A 16,487-nucleotide genomic window follows, 5' to 3' on the forward strand; every position below is an offset into this window, starting at 1 on the left:
AATTCCTGAGTTATTCCCTACATTGCCTTCTACCCATAGAGGTTGTTGCCTCACAGACGGTACAACCTGCATCCCCAGATGGTTGAACACTCTACGGCGTGGGACGTAACAAGGCCAAATAAAGCAACGGCACACTTTGGGGTGAATAAGGACTCCAGCTGTTGACCAAGTGCTTTTAAACAGGGGGAGATAGCAGGGAACCAAGGGTGTGTTTCACTCAGGGCAGACACGCTTTAGTGGGCCACCACAAGAGCCGCCATTTATAGTGCCATTTGGTTTCCACTAGAGCAGCACTTTCCACTACACCACTCAATTTGATACACCCCAGGGTTCTCCACTGTGCCCTGAGGCCTATAGGAATATTGTTGTTTGGCATTAAAAAGGCAATCTCACACTTTGCAGGTAAACACAAAACGATGTCAGAAGCTGCTGATTGTAAGGAGTGTTCTGCCCAAGTCATCCATTTTCTCCCCTGGTATAACGCTGACATTAATGCACTTTTAATTATCAGATTTAATAATTAGCTAAACACAGACAATTATCAACTGTAATTGCTTCATGGTGCTAGTCATACAAAAATAAATCTGTACATCGAAAAAGTGCTGATATTGTAAGTTACACAGCTGATACTATAAGTTATACAGGTCACCTAGACAGGCCTTGATGCAAAGTAGTCCTCCCCAATCTGAGGTCGCTTAGAACCAAAGTAGTGGTCACAGTTGAGGATGGGGCAGTCAGTGAACTCCAGCCTGTAGTCATAGAACAGTGTTGCCTGTCTGGGTGAGTCCTCAGGGCCTCCAGTGAAGCCACACTGCCCCAGAGAGCTGTCTGGCGGTAGGAAGGACTCCTGGGAGGGAACTCTGGTTCTGAACACCTGCAGGCTGGTGGTCTGGATCCCAACCCGCTCCTCGATCACCCTGAACAGGCTGGACACCCTGGTGCTCCTGGGAAGCACCACCTCAAAGCTCCCTGGATGGGCTCCTCCATAGTCAAATGGTATAAGTCTGATACTCAGAAGAATGAACCTGGAACATGTTTGGAAATAGAATAGGTGGATGATAAATATACTGTCCCTTATGATCAGCTATGCTATTTTATACACCTTACTGTGCAATACAAGGTCTTTATGAGATGTGTCCCAAAGTGATTTAACGCTGATCACAGAGTTACAAGGTCAGAAATAGCATTGTCCTGAGAGGGTTGGTTGTCATGGTTAACCTCACAGACTGGCTGTTTTGGTATAGCAGCAATTTGTGGGCAGATCCTACATATTTACTGTTCATCAGTGCTGCTTGTTTGTTCCAATTGAACCACAAGAATATGTGAAACAATTCATCTTGAGTACAAATTGTTGGCTTTTAGCTTTGCCTCATTTTACACAGGCGACTTTGAACCTCAGCGTAAACATAAATTGCTGACATGTATTTTCAATGGGAGTTAATTTTAAGTGGACCTGTCTGGGTGATGTACTGTAGCATGAATATTTCTGTGTGTATAGATACTGTATGTCTGAGTGCTTGTTTGTGCAGTATGTACTGTATGTGAATGTCTTACCTGTTTGTCTCAGGAGGTGGTGAGCTCCACAATCCTAGCTGACGGTTAGGACTGGGCTGTAGCTTCTCTCTAGTGATCTCCAAACAGCAGGGAACAGCATTCTCTTCTCTCTCATCCTTACCCTCCACTCTTTCAAACAGAATGATAAAACATCAATAGAAACATGCTCAAACATCCACACTAGAATGTTTGAGAATGGCGTGTGTGTAGAATGGCGCCGGAGAGGATGACTGACGATTTACGTGCTCCTAACCAACTGTTATTTTGTTCGATTTTTTGCGTTGTTTGTAACTTATTTTGTACATAATGTTGCTGCTACCGCCTCTTATGACCGAAAATAACTTCCGGACATCAGACAAGCGATTACTCACCACGAGCTGGTAGTAGCTTTTTCCTTTAACGAGTCCAACGTGAAGGACATACTGCTTTCCTGGGAACAGGCCCAAATCCCTGTCATTTGTGTGAAGAGAAGACGGAGAAAAAGGGGGCTGAGGTCGAGCTGCCTTCAGAGAATTCGTAGGTGAGCGAGTCAAACCCCACTGCCATCCGTTCTATTGGCAAACATGCAATCATTGGAAAATAAAATCGATGACCTACGAGCAAGATTAAACTACCAACGGGACATTAAAAACTGTAATATGTTATGTTTCACCGAGTCGACATGAACATCATACAGCTGGCAGGTTTTACACTTTATCGGCAGAATAGAACAGCAGCCTCTGGTAAGACAAGGGGTGGCGGTCGATGTATATTTGTAAACAACAGCTGGTGCACGATATCTAAGGAAGTCTCGAGGTTTTGTTTGCCTGAGGTAGAGTATCTCATGATAAGCTGTAGACCACACTATCTACCGAGAGAGTTTTCATCTGTATTTTTCATAGCTGTCTACATACCACCACAGACCGATACTTGCACTAAGACCACACGCAATGAGCTGTATACTGCCATAAGCAAACAGGAAAATGCTCATCCAGAGGCGGCGCTCGTAGTGGCCGGAGACTTTAATGCAGGGAAACTTAAATCCGTTTTACCAAATTTCCACCAGCATGTTAAATGTGCAACCAGAGGAAAAAAAACTCTAGACCACCTGTACTCCACACACAGATGTGTACAAAGCTCTCCCTCGCCCTCCATTTGGCAAATCTGACCATAATTCTATCCTCCTGATTCCTGCTTACAAGCTAAAATTAAAGCAGGAAGCACTAATGACGCAGTCAATAAAAAAGTGGTCAGATGAAGCAGATGCTAAGCTACAGGACTTGTTTGCTAGCACAGACTGGAATATGTTCCGGGATTCTTCCGATGGCATTGAGGAGTACACCACATCAGTCACTGCCTTTATCAATAAGTGCTTCGATGACGTCGTCCCCACAGTGACTGTACGTACATACCCCAACCAGAAGCAATGGATTACAGGCAACATCTGCACTGAGCTAAAGTGTAGAGCAGCCACTTTCAAAGAGCGGGACTCTAACCCGGAAGCTTATGAGAAATCCCACTATGCCCTCCAACGAACCATCAAACAGGCAAAGTGTCAATACAGAACTAAGATCGAATCGTACTACACCGGCTCCGATGCTCGTCGGATGTGGCAGGGCTTGCAAACTATTACAGACTACAAAGAGAAGCAACAGCTGAGAGCTTCCCAGTAACACAAGCCTACCAGTCAAGCTAAATTACTTCTATGCTCGCTTCAAGGCAAGTAACACTGAAACATGCATGAGAGCATCAGCTATACCGGATGACTGTGTGATCACGCTCTCCGCAGCCGATGTGAGTAAGACCTTTAAGCAGGTCAACATTTACAAGGCCGCAGGGCCAGACATATTACCAGGACGTTTACTCCGAGCATGCGCTGACCAACTGGCAAGTGTCTTCACTGACATTTTCAACCTCTCCCTGTCTGAGTCTGTAACACCAACATGTTTTAAGCAGACCACCATAGTCCCTGTGCCAAAGAACACTAAGGTAACCTGCCTAAATGACTACCGACCCGTAGCACTCACGTCTGTAGCCATGAAGTGCTTTGAAAGGCTGGTCGTGGCTCACATCAACACCATTATCCCAGAAACTTTAGACCCACTCCAATTTGCATACCGCCCTAACAGATCCACAGACGATGCAATCTCTATTGCACTCCACACTGCCCTTTCCCACCTGGACAAAAGGAACACCTATGTGAGAATGCTATTCATTGACTACAGCTCAGAGTTTAACACCATAGTGCCCTCAAAGCTCATCACTAAGCTAAGGACCCTGGGACTAAACACCTCCCTCTGCAACTGGATCATGGACTTCCTGACGGGCCGCCCCCAGGTGGTAAGGGTAGGTAACAACACATCTGCCACTCTGATCCTCAACACGGGGGCCCCTCAGGGGTGCATGCTCAGTCCCCTCCTGTACTCCCTGTTCACTCATGACTGCACAGCCAGGCATGACTCCAACACCATCATTAAGTTTGCAGATGGACACAACAGTGGTAGGCCTGATCACCAACAACGACGAGACAGCCTATAGGGAGGAGGTCAGAGACCTGGCCGTGTGGTGCCAGGACAACAACCTCTCCCTCAACGTGATCAAAACAAAGGAGATGATTGTGGACTACAGGAAAAGGAGGACTGGGCACTCTCATTCTCATCAACGGGGCTGTAGTGGAGCAGGTTGAGAGCTTCAAGTTCCTTGGTGTCCACATCACCAACAAACTAACATGGTTCAAGCACACCAAGACAGTCGTGAAGAGGGCACGACAAAACCTATTCCCCCTCAGGAGACTGAAAAGATTTGGCATGGGTCCTCAGATCCTCAAAAGGTTTTACAGATGCACCATCGAGAGCATCCTGATGGGTTGCATCACTGCCTGGTATGGCAACTGCTCAGACTCCGACCGAAAGGCACTACAGAGGGTAGTGTGTACGGTCCAGTACATCACTGAGGCCAAGCTTCCTGCCATCCAGGACCTCTGTACCAGGCGGTGTCAGAGGAAGGCCCTAAAAATTGTCAAAGACTCCAGCCACCCTAGTCATAGACTGTTCTCTCTGCTACCGCATGGCAGGCTGTACTGGACTGCCAAGTCTAGGTCCAAGAGGCTTCTAAACAGCTTCTACCTCCAAGCCATAAGACTCCTGAACATCTAATCAAATGGCTACCCAGACTATTTGCATTGCCCTCCCCCCTTTTACACTGCTGCTACTCTCTGTTATTACGTATCTATGTATAGTCACTTTAATAACTCTACCTACATGTACATATTACCTCAATTACCCCGACTAACCGGTGCCCCCACACATTGACTATGTACCGGCACCCCTGTATATAGCCTCGCTATTGTTATTTTACTGCTGCTCTTTAATTATTTGTTACTTTTATTTAACTGCATTGTTGGTTAGGGCTTGTAAGTAAGCATTTCACTGTAATGACTATACCTGTTGTATTCGGCGCATGTGACAAATACAATTTGATTTGATTTGAATAGAATGCTGATTTTGCTTTACCTTACTCTCTGTAGTTGGTTGCTCATGTCCCTGTAATCAATCTCCCCATCGTTGCCTCTCCTCAGTAGCTGAGACAGCAGATCCAGCTGAAATTGCAGACATGGAATCCCAAAATCTGTCATACCTAAGGATGTAAGGGATTTTCAATTTGAACCATTTGCTTTTTATACCAGAGACAATCTACAGAAATTGTGGCTATTATACTGTATGTCCATTATAAAGTGCTAATCCCCTAGATAGTGATTCTTATACCAATGATGATGCTATCTCTCCAGTGAATCAGCCATTGAATGGCTCTATCCACAGAGGCATTAGCCAAGAGTTAAATAAAGGTTAAATAACATTTTAATAAATAAATAAGAGGCCTGAATGTTGGATTTAAGGCTGACTGTGCTCCTTGGTTCTCCTTGGCTCCAACTTTCTGAAGGATTAATGTTTTCTTCTGAAGAAACTTACAGTAAACTCAATGTCTGGGGCCTGAAGGACAAAAGGAACATTGTTCTGTTTTTGTTTCCCAGGATGAGCTGTTATCTGTGGGGGGTGAGAGGGCCACTTACAAGCTCTCCAGGAAATGAACAAGTGGTTGCATTCTAAGCAGTCTGAATCAGAACACTGACCATAAGCACTTATATATCTTCAATAAAAGCCCACACAGTCAGTGGCATTCAGATAGGACTGACTTAGGAGTCTCATAAAACGGTTTGTAATCGCTTGCCACAGTGGTTTTCTTTATGTTACATTTAAAGGAGCTGAGAACATTTGACCTTACTTTTCAAGGGGTCTACAGTGGAAAGAATCATCGCAACATTTCCAAATGGAACTCACTGAAACATGCTAGAGTGAACTACTAGCATTGAAAAGAGTATTTGGACTTATTACGTTTGCAATCGCAACAAATAATCTGCTCAGACCCCAACCAAGGAGCATCAAACGTCGTGCTATAAATTCTCAGACAACACAAAGATTCCTTGATGCCCTTCCAGACTCCTTCTGCCTACCCAAGGACGTCAGAGGACAAAAATCAGTTAACCACCTATCTGAGGAACTCAATTTAACCTTGCGCAATACCCTAGATGCAGTTGCACCCCTAAAAACTAAAAACATTTGTCATAAGAAACTAGCTCCCTGGTATACAGAAAATACCCGAGCTCTGAAGCAAGCTTCCAGAAAATTGGAATGGAAATGGCGCCACACCAAACTGGAAGTCTTCCGACTAGCTTGGAAAGACAGTACCGTGCAGTATCGAAGAGCCCTCACTGCTGCTCGATCATCCTATTTCTCCAACTTAATTGAGGAAAATAAGAACAATCCCAAATGTATTTTTGATACTGTCGCAAAGCTAACTAAAAAGCAGCATTCCCCAAGAGAGGATGGCTTTCACTTCAGCAGTGATAAATTCATGAACTTCTTTGAGGAAAAGATCATGATCATTAGAAAGCAAATTACGGACTCCTCTTTAAATCTGCGTATTCCTCCAAAACTCAGCTGTCCTGAGTCTGCACAACTCTGCCAGGACCTAGGATCAAGAGAGACACTTAAGTGTTTTAGTACTATATCTCTTGACACAATGATGAAAATAATCATGGCCTCTAAACCTTCAAGCTGCATACTGGACCCTATTCCAACGAAACTACTTAAAGAGCGGCTTCATGTGTTTGGCCCTCCTATGTTGAACATGATAAACGGCTCTCTATCCACCGGATGTGTACCAAACTCACTAAAAGTGGCAGTAATAAAGCCTCTCTTGAAAAAGCCAAACCTTGACCCAGAAAAATATAAAAAACTAATCGGCCTATATCGAATCTTCCATTCCTCTCTAAAATTTTTGAAAAAGCTGTTGCGCAGCAACTCACTGCCTTCCTGAAGAAAAACAATGTATACGAAATGCTTCAGTCTGGTTTTAGACCCCATCATAGCACTGAGACTGCACTTGTGAAGGTGGTAAATTACCTTTTAATGGCGTCAGACCGAGGCTCTGCATCTGTCCTCGTGCTACTAGACCTTAGTGCTGCCTTTGATACCATCGATCACCACATTCTTTTGGAGAGATTGGAAACCCAAATTGGTCTACACGGAGAAGTTCTGGCCTGGTTTAGATCTTATCTGTCGGAAAGATATCAGTTTGTCTCTGTGAATGGTTTGTCCTCTGACAAATCAACTGTACATTTCGGTGTTCCTCAAGGTTCCGTTTTAGGACCACTATTGTTTTCACTATATATTTTACCTCTTGGGGATGTCATTCGAAAACATAATGTTAACTTTCACTGCTATGCGGATGACACACAGCTGTACATTTCAATGAAACATGGTGAAGCCCCAAAATTGCCCTCGCTAGAAGCCTGTGTTTCAGACATAAGGAAGTGGATGGCTGAAAACGTTCTACTTTTAAACTCGGACAAAACAGAGATGCTTGTTCTAGGTCCCAAGAAACAAAGAGATTTTCTGTTAAATCTGACAATTAATCTTGATGGTTGTAAAGTCGTCTCAAATAAAACTGTGAAGGACCTCGGCGTTACTCTGGACCCTGATCTCTCTTTTGACGAACATATCAAGACTGTTTCAAGGACAGCTTTTTTCCATCTACGTAACATTGCAAAAATCAGAAGTTTTCTGTCCAAAAATTATGCAGAAAAATGTATCCATGCTTTTGTTACTTCTAGGTTAGACTACTGCAATGCTCTACTTTCTGGCTACCCGGATAAAGCACTAAATAAACTTCAGTTAGTGCTAAATACGGCTGCTAAATTTGATCATATTACTCCAGTGCTAGCCTCCCTACACTGGCTTCCTGTTAAGGCAAGGGGTGATTTCAAGGTTTTACTGTTAACAGTCCACCTGGCCGTGCTGCTGCTCCAGTTTCAACTGTTCTGCCTGCGGCTATGGAACCCTGACCTGTTCACCGGACGTGCTACCTGTTCCAGACCTGCTGTTTTCAACTCTCTAGAGACCGCAGGAGCGGTAGAGATACTCTTAATGATCGGCTATGAAAAGCAAACTGACATTTACTCCTGAGGTGCTGCACCCTCGACAACTACTGTGATTATTATTATTTGACCATGCTGGTCATTTATGAACATTTGAACATCTTGGCCATGTTCTGTTATAATCTCCACCCGGCACAGCCAGAAGAGGACTGGCCACCCCTCATAGCCTGGTTCCTCTCTAGGTTTCTTCCTAGGTTTTGGCCTTTCTAGAGAGTTTTTCCTAGCCACCGTGCTTCTACACCTGCATTGCTTGCTGATTGGGGTTTTAGGCTGGGTTTCTGTACAGCACTTTGAGATATCAGCTGATGTACGAAGGGCTATATAAATAGATTTGATTGGATTTGATTGTGAGGTAATCCTTTGACATACCTTAATTGCAGCCATGAGCCCCAGATGAAAGCTTTGAGATAGATTTTCCCGCCGATATTGTGTCATTTGGCTGGGAATGAGGGTGTAACAGACCAGAAGAGGGATGGATTACCCAGCTCAAAGTTCTCGGGGCCGATGGTACCAGTGCTGTCTGTATCACACAGGCTGAACAGCTCCACTGCCTGTTCCTGGTGCTCCTGGAGCCAGAGAGTCATGTGATCCAGAAACCGCTCATACTCCGTCTGGTCAGACCTAAAGGCCTGGCAGGTTTTCTCTAAGGCGGCCTTACGGGATGAAACACAAAACCATTATCACAGTGCTATGTTGCATAACACTTTCAGGCTAGGTTCTCACAAGGTGCATTTGAGAGTCCTCACATTGCTACTATGTACTACGTATAAGGCTCCTGATGTACACTTCTGGTCAAAAGTTTTAGAACACCTACTCATTCAAGGGTTTTTCTTTATTTGTACTATTTTCTACATTGTAGAATAACAGTGAAGACATCAAAACTATGAAATAACACATAGGGAATCGCTGGTGACATTGTCAGTGATTTACTTAGAATTCAAGGCACACTTAACCAGTATGGCTACCACAGCATTCTGCAGCAATACGCCATCCCATCTGGTTTGTGCTTAGTGGGCCTACCATTTGTTTTCAACAGGACAATGACCCAACACACCTCCAGGCTGTGTAAGGCTATTTGACCAAGATGGAGAGTGATGGAGTGCTGCATCAGATGACCTGGCCTCCACATTCCCCCGACCTCAACCAAATTGAGATGGTTTGGGATGAGTCGGACCGCAGAGTAAAGGAAAGCAGCATATGTGCTCAGCATATGTGGAAACTTCTTCAAGACTGTTGGAAAAGCATCTCAGGTGAAGCTGGTTGAGAGAATGCCAAGAGTGTGCAAAGCTGCTATTTTATATTTGAAGAATCTCAAATATAAAATATATTTGATTTGTTTAACACTTTTTTGGTTACTACATGATTCCATTAGTGTTATTTCATAGTTTTGATGTCTTCACTGTTATTCTACAATGTAGAAAATAGTAAAAATAAAGAAAAACCCTTGAATGACTAGGTGTTCTAAAACTTTTGACCGGTAGTGTATATTTTAGTATTATGTGTTGTACCATACCATGTTCTTCTCATCTTTGGTCAGTATAATAGCCCTCTTCTTTTTCTTCTCCTTCACTATGTCCTGGTTGACAGGTGTTCCAGGGTACGAGGCAGTACTGGGGTCTGTGTTTGGATCTGTGATGGCCTCAGTGCTGGTCTTCAGTGTCTCATTCTGGGCTCTGAAGACAAAGAGAAATGAGTTACGGTGGTTACAAAATATGTTTATTTTTCCATTTCCTTTTAATAGTACAATGTTTGAGTCGTGATTTAACAAACCTTTTCATTTAGATACAGACTCGACATTGACCAAAATAGAATGGGAAATGAAGACTGATGTAATGGGAAATGAAGACTGACAAAGGGCAAACCAGGGTTTGCGATGTCTCATCCTTCCTCCCTATCTATAACAATGAGGGCAGGAAACAACATAGTGGTGACTAGTTAAACACCAAGCTCCAGAGTGTACTGGTTACTGCTCTCACAGGTTTCCTTCCCTGAGAGAGAGAGAGCCCTTCCCTGAGAGAGCCCCCGCCCCAGACACAGGAAATTTCATCTGGAGACTGGAGAGCCCGGTGTAGAGCTCCTCAGGGGGGCATGTCAGCTCTGGGTCTGGGGTGCAGCTCACTGTAGACCTAACCCTCCCAGCAGATATCCAGACCAGGCCGGGGGCAGAGGGCACCTATGAGTCCCACAGACTGTGGCTGTGAGGGGGGTATGAGGGGTGCATGGGGTGGGGGTGGTGGTGGTGAGCAACAGAAGGTTGAAGACTAATAACTTTGAACTATATGAGTCAGCCCTGCAATGCAGTGTCCAGTCTGGAAACTGATCAAGAGTAAAGCACCAGCGGATGCCAACAGCAATACAGATGTTCATAGACTAAAAGATTGCCTGTTATACTGAATGGTCAGGCCCTAACATTTTTACCAGTCTTCCATTAAAACCTTGCCTCATAACCTATAACCTATGAAACGTTTTACCCCAATGTATGACAATCTATAATATGTAATGCACACTGTCTAACATTAGGTAATGATAAAAAGATAGTCTGAGATCATCAAAGTATCCAATTGTTTACATGTTTGCCCTTTCACAAACACCTGTCCTCTGACAAAACTGAAACATATTCTTTGTGTTCATTTCAAAGGGGAGCCAAAGGATTACCCCTCCCTGGAGTTTCTCTCTGGATTGATGACTACCCACCCCCTACATTTACTTAATCTGGTTAAGAGGAAGAAAAACATGACCTGATCTGATTACTGATAAAAGAGAAACATCAACACAAGAAAATCTACAAATGAAACCACTTAGGCCACCATGAAAAAGCCTTGTCTCAGTCATTCTGGTATGAAGGAAAAATGTCAGGGCACCAACACACAGCATCAGTAGTGAATTACATAACACATCTTTTTTTATTACCCAGACTGATATACCCTCAAATGTATCTGGTTTAAATATAAGATGGAAAAAATCTATAGAAACTCAAGCACACGATCATAGGAAAATTCTTCACACGCGTATCTGCCCTCTCATTGGCTAGAATGTTCCCACCTGATCTCACCTGCCTACCATCGTTGAGGACATGCATTTCCATTATTAGAGCGGCCCCTCGAATACCCCTTTTGCCCTAAGAACAGCCTCAATTTGTCGGGGCATGGACTCTACAAGGTGTCGAAAGCATTCCACAGGGCCCATCTTGACTCCAATGCTTCCCACAGTTGTGTCAAGTTGGCTGGATGTCCTTTGGGTGGTGGACCATTCTTGATACACACAGGAAACTGTTAAGTGCAAAAAACCCAGCAGCGTTGCAGTACTTGACACAAACCGATGCACCTGGCACCTACTACCATACCCGTTCAAAGACACTTAAATCTTTTGTCTTGCCTATTCACACTCTGAATGGCACACATACACAATCCATGTCTCAATTGTGTCAAGGCTTAAAAATTATTCTTTAACCTGTCTCCTCCCCTTCATCTACACTGATTGAAGTGAATTTAACAAGTGACATCAATAAGGGATCATAGCTTTCACCTGGTCAGTCCATGTCATGGAAAGATCAGCTGTTCTGTTTTGAATACTCAGTATATAGCAACATATTGTGTTACAACGCCCCCTGTTGGAAGTAAAGTAGGCCTACTGTGATTTTACTGTCGAGTTGTATTGTTACAATGTTGTCATGTGAAATTAAATGTGTCCATTGGTTTAGCATTGTTGACAATGCATAAAAACATATTTTTTCTGAAGTGATGAACTTCGAATATTCCACCATATTTTCAATGCAGCTCCATTAATTATTTTAGGCTGGCGGTTGTGCCGTTGCCCGAGAAATATAACAGGTGTTTTCGAAGTTGTTCTTATAACAAAAGTCACAAGCTACTTACTTATTTTTACGTTTGGTGGCATCATGTTTTTTCGGCATAATTTCTTGCCTTATCCTACTTTTTGCTTGCTAGAAATCTTGCTAGGCATCATGTTGACACGTTGCCAAGGGAGGTGACAAGCATGACCATTTAAAGGTTATCTGCATAAAGCCAAAAAAGGAGTCGGAGTCTGTGTAAGTGATAGTAGGTGATAGTAGATTCACGAGTATATAGTTCATACATTTTTCATGGCTGCCTATAGTATACTTGTGCTATAATTTGTTGACTTGTTATGAACGTTAGTGAAACATATTTTATTTAAAGCCAGTGTTATTAACAATAGTCAAATAATAATGAACATTCAATCTTGTTCATATCGTTTATTCATCTCTTTACCACTAGATGCCAGCATTTTCATCAACTGCTAGTTACATTATAATGATCCTAAACTGTGATACCCTGTTCTTTATCCACAGGGCTGTTTTAAGAGACCATGTATTCTCTGTTTTATGTAACCACAGAATGACTGGCTCCTGCCAAGGCATCCAGCTGACATAAATAGGATCTTAGGGATTTTGTCATTCTTGGTGACAGGAGAAGTCCACAGATCCCTGCATGTTCAGGAACATGAGACGAGACACATGGTCAGATTACTCCCTGGCGTCAACGCCCATTCTGAGCTAAGGTACTGTCAGCTGTAGTGGTGGAGGGCTCAAGCATAGCAGCAGCTCTGCCTCTGGTTCCATGTGAAGGGATTTAAGAAACAAGCTTCTCTATTCATGGCACGGCTGTATTCTTTTGTATGCAAGCTGCAGGACATTGTAGACACTGAAGGCAGGCTGCATCTGAGACACTGTGGCAGTGGGACTGAAGAAAAAAACATCTAAGGATTGAAGTGAGAGAAACATCCAATAGGGGCCAACAGATATGATACCATACCATACATTGAGCTCCACAGGAAGTTGTTGAGGGGAGGACGACTCATAATAATGGCTGGAACGGAGCAAATGGAATGGCATCAAACACATGGAAACCATATTTGATACCATTCCACTAATTCCGCTCCAGCCATTACCACGAGTCCATCGTCCCAAATTAAGGTGCCACCAACCTGTGTTGAGCTCTCTTATCCACCTGACTTCAGCCTAAAACTCTTCAACCTCTAAAAGGTTATTTGGGAATAATCTATTTGGCAGAGGAGAGACACTGTGGAAACAGAACAGACCAAAGTACTAGACAGTGTTTGTTTTGTTAAGTGAAGTTCAATACTCGCCGCCACTGTGGAACTAGTTGGTATTCCACCCCTACACTGTCTCTGTGTTCTGTTCTGCTGCTGTGTTCTGTTGGACTCCTCAGTGTAGCGTTACTTCCAGGCCAGCATGGGCTCAGTGGGTGTTCCTGTACACTGCGCTGCCCTGTGATGCCCTAGCACTGCCTACCGCTGCGTGGCTGGACTGAAGAGCAGGTTGGCGGGCAACTTCTCATTCCTCCGCCTCCTCTTCCCAGCTGGTTGGCAGGCAACTTCTCATTCCTCAACCTCCTCATCCCAACTGGCGGTGGGCACCTTATCACCAGACTCAGATGATGGAGCATCCACTTATCTCTGTCTGGGTTGCTCCTCACTGTTTCCAGGTCATCATCTTAGTCTAACTGTTAGTTCAGTTTTGGTTGTTTTGGTTCATTTATAATGACATTTATTGTCTGTAATAACCACTGAACCATAGCCGTCATTTTGATTTTGACACAAAGCCGTTTTGATTTGTGAGCAGCAGGGCAGTGCCAATTCACTTGCCAATAACACCCAGTCCCTCGCTGAGAACAGTGAACCTCAGCAGGTCATTGCTTTTGAACATCAGTCAAAAATAAAGTCAGCCAAAACTCTCTTGAGCACAGCATGTTCAGGAGCCCTGACTATGCCACAAACCATAAATCAATTCATCACCAACTGTGGGGCCAACAGCAGTAGAAAACAAAGGGATATATCCGATGCCTATTTTCAGGGAGGCATCATTGAAGTTGATGTAACACAGCTTTAGAAAGAGAACATTACGCAGTGTCCTTGAGACTGGAGAATAAGCACAAGCAACCTCCCACAAGCCATTGCTATCCAGGATTATGACTAATCTTTCATTCCAAAATGTGCCTGACTAAAGACTATCTAGACTAACTCCCCTGCTAGACTATCCTTGGTCCATTATGTATTGTATGTAATTAATGCAAATATGATCCTCATGCAGTATAGATGTGCAATGTGTATCTGCAATATTGTTCAAGGGCATTGTTTTTGTATGTCAATTCTAGCCTGCAGTGCAGTACACAACAAACTCCAGACAAAAAGGGAAGTGCTTCTTTTGCCAGTGAGACTAATTGCTGTATATCTTGTCCTGTGATGCATTATGATGCTGTGCTGTGTTTCTGAGTTCAGTCAGTCTCTTCTTAGTAAAGTTTCTCTGGCTGTCCTGATGGTGGCTGGTGACTGGCTGTGTCCTGATGGTGGCTGGTGACTGGCTGTGTCCTGGTGATGGCTGGTGACTGGCTGTGTCCTGGTGGTGGCTGGTGACTGGCTGTGTCCTGATGGTGGCTGGTGACTGGCTGTGTCCTGGTGATGGCTGGTGACTGGCTGTGTCCTGGTGGTGGCTGGTGACTGGCTGTGTCCTGGTGGTGGCTGGTGACTGGCTGTGTCCTGGTGATGGCTGGTGACTGGCTGTGTCCTGGTGGTGGCTGGTGACTGGCTGTGTCCTGGTGATGGCTGGTGACTGGCTGTGTCCTAGTAATGGCTGGTGACTGGCTGTGTCCTGGTGATGCCTGGTGACAGGCTGTGTCCTGGTGGTGGCTGGTGACTGGCTGTGTCCTGGTGGTGGCTGGTGACTGGCTATGTCCTGGTGATCAAATCAAATCAAATGTATTTATATAGCCCTTCTTACATCAGCTGATATCTCAAAGTGCTGTACAGAAACCCAGCCTAAAACCCCAAACAGCAAGCAATGCAGGTGTAGAAGCACGGTGGCTAGGAAAAACTCCCAGTCTCACTGGCTGGTGACTGGCTGTGTCCTGGTGATGGCTGGTGACTGGTTTGTTGTTGTACACTGAGTATATCAAACATTAATACACCTTCCTTATATACCCACTTTTGCCCTCAGAACAGCCTCAGTTCATAAGGGCATAGCCTTTACCAGGAGGGATGCTGGCCCATGTTGACTCCATTGCTTCCCACAGTTGTGTCAAGTTGGCTGGATGCCGTTTGGGTGGTGGACCGTTCTTGATACACACAGGAAACTGTTGAGGGTGAAAAATCCAGCAGCGTTGCAGTTCTTGACACAAACCGGCGTGCCTGGCACCTACTACCATACCCAGTTAAAAGGGACTGAAACCTTTGGTCTTTCCCATTCACCCTCTGAATGGCACACATACACAATCCATGTCTCAATTGTCTCAAGGCTTAAAAATCATTTTTTAACCTGTCTCCCCCCTTCAGCTACACTGATTGAAGTGGATTCAACAAATGACATCAATAAGGGATCATAGCTTTCACCTGGATTCACCTGGTCAGTCTATGTCATGAAAAGAGCAGGTGTTCTTAATGTTTTGTATACTTCAACTACTGCAGCTTCACAGTGGGACTTGGCAGAGCAAAAAAGAAGATCAGAGAGAGGAGAGAGAGAGGAGGATTGGGAAGAGTGTGATGGACGGGTGGTGTGCTGCTCATGTCCTCTTCAGTTCAGTCACACACAGGCTGGCATGAAGATACACAATGCAAGTGGGTAGCACTCTCACATTCGAGGCCACCAGGGGCTATATCCCACTGAATCAAAAGGTGAGGATCTACTGTGGGGTTAAATAAATAAAATTAAAATAAAATAAAAATAACAGTCAGCTTTAATCTCTGTAGGGCCTATGAGACTGGTGGAAATCTATTTGTTCCTTTTCCAATCCTCAGATGACTCCTGTGGTACTACCCAACAGCAGATATGCTGTCTGATCACTGAGAACAACTTGGCACTGTGTATTTTCAGTTATTTATAGACAAAGAAAAAATGCCACATTTGCAAATACCAGTCTCATTATGATTACACAATACAAATATGGATCATGTACATATATGTTTCATATGGATGACATCATCTGATCATTTAATGAGATTTTCAAAACTATAACTGCATTAAATCACCATCTTTTATCAATTTGATGCACTGTAGCTAACCCTTCAGCAGTGAATAGTCACAGAGAACAGCTCAGTCTAATAGACTCAGCGCTCATTCTCAGATTGATATAGGATCTAATCATGGGGCTATGGCATAACGAAGATCACTTTGAAAACCGCCCTCTGAAGTCAGTTCAAAGTGACATTTAATTTGCTGCATTCCCTCTGTGTATATAAATAAATAAGAGCTTGAAGAAAAAGGAGGAGCAGCTTTTAATCCTGTCGCTTTGATTCGGCAGGCAGCAGAGAGTGGAAGCAGGGTGGCATGGCGTGCTGGCCTGCAAGTGGAGGTGAGGACAGAGAGCATGGCTGAAAGCTAGGGAACACGAAGACCTCAGCCAGCTGCCCCGAGGGTGAGGACGGTCAGAGGGTTGGAGAGCCTCACTGCTAAAGGGATGAGACT

General features: G+C 44.2%; 1 protein-coding gene across 1 annotated transcript; it reads right to left on the reverse strand.

Annotated features, from left to right (window-relative positions):
* Nucleotide 1: 1 nt before the first annotated feature.
* LOC139575305 (uncharacterized) lies at nucleotides 2-12,016 on the reverse strand. The gene is made up of 6 exons (XM_071400254.1): nucleotides 11,905-12,016; nucleotides 9,543-9,702; nucleotides 8,511-8,682; nucleotides 5,046-5,169; nucleotides 1,555-1,683; nucleotides 2-1,025 (listed from the first exon to the last, which is right to left on the reverse strand). Exons 1-6 carry the CDS (start codon nucleotides 11,940-11,942, stop codon nucleotides 650-652), a joined length of 999 nt encoding a protein of 332 aa, XP_071256355.1. The 5' UTR covers nucleotides 11,943-12,016; the 3' UTR covers nucleotides 2-649.
* Between the last annotated feature and the right edge of the window lie 4,471 nt (nucleotides 12,017-16,487).

The sequence above is a fragment of the Salvelinus alpinus genome, chromosome 1, assembly GCF_045679555.1.
Source record: "Salvelinus alpinus chromosome 1, SLU_Salpinus.1, whole genome shotgun sequence".
Classification (NCBI taxonomy): domain Eukaryota; kingdom Metazoa; phylum Chordata; class Actinopteri; order Salmoniformes; family Salmonidae; genus Salvelinus; species Salvelinus alpinus.

Excerpts from the sequence above, each read along its gene's own strand:
- LOC139575305 (XM_071400254.1), bottom strand. The coding sequence starts at position 11,942 with ATGCCGAAAAAACATGATGCCACCAAACGTAAAAATAA. Across the intron at positions 9,703-11,904 it reads GCCACCAAACGTAAAAATAA|AGCCCAGAATGAGACACTGA; the intron begins GTAAGTAGCTTG and ends CTTTGTCTTCAG. Across the intron at positions 1,026-1,554 it reads CCACCTCCTGAGACAAACAG|GTTCATTCTTCTGAGTATCA; the intron begins GTAAGACATTCA and ends AACATGTTCCAG.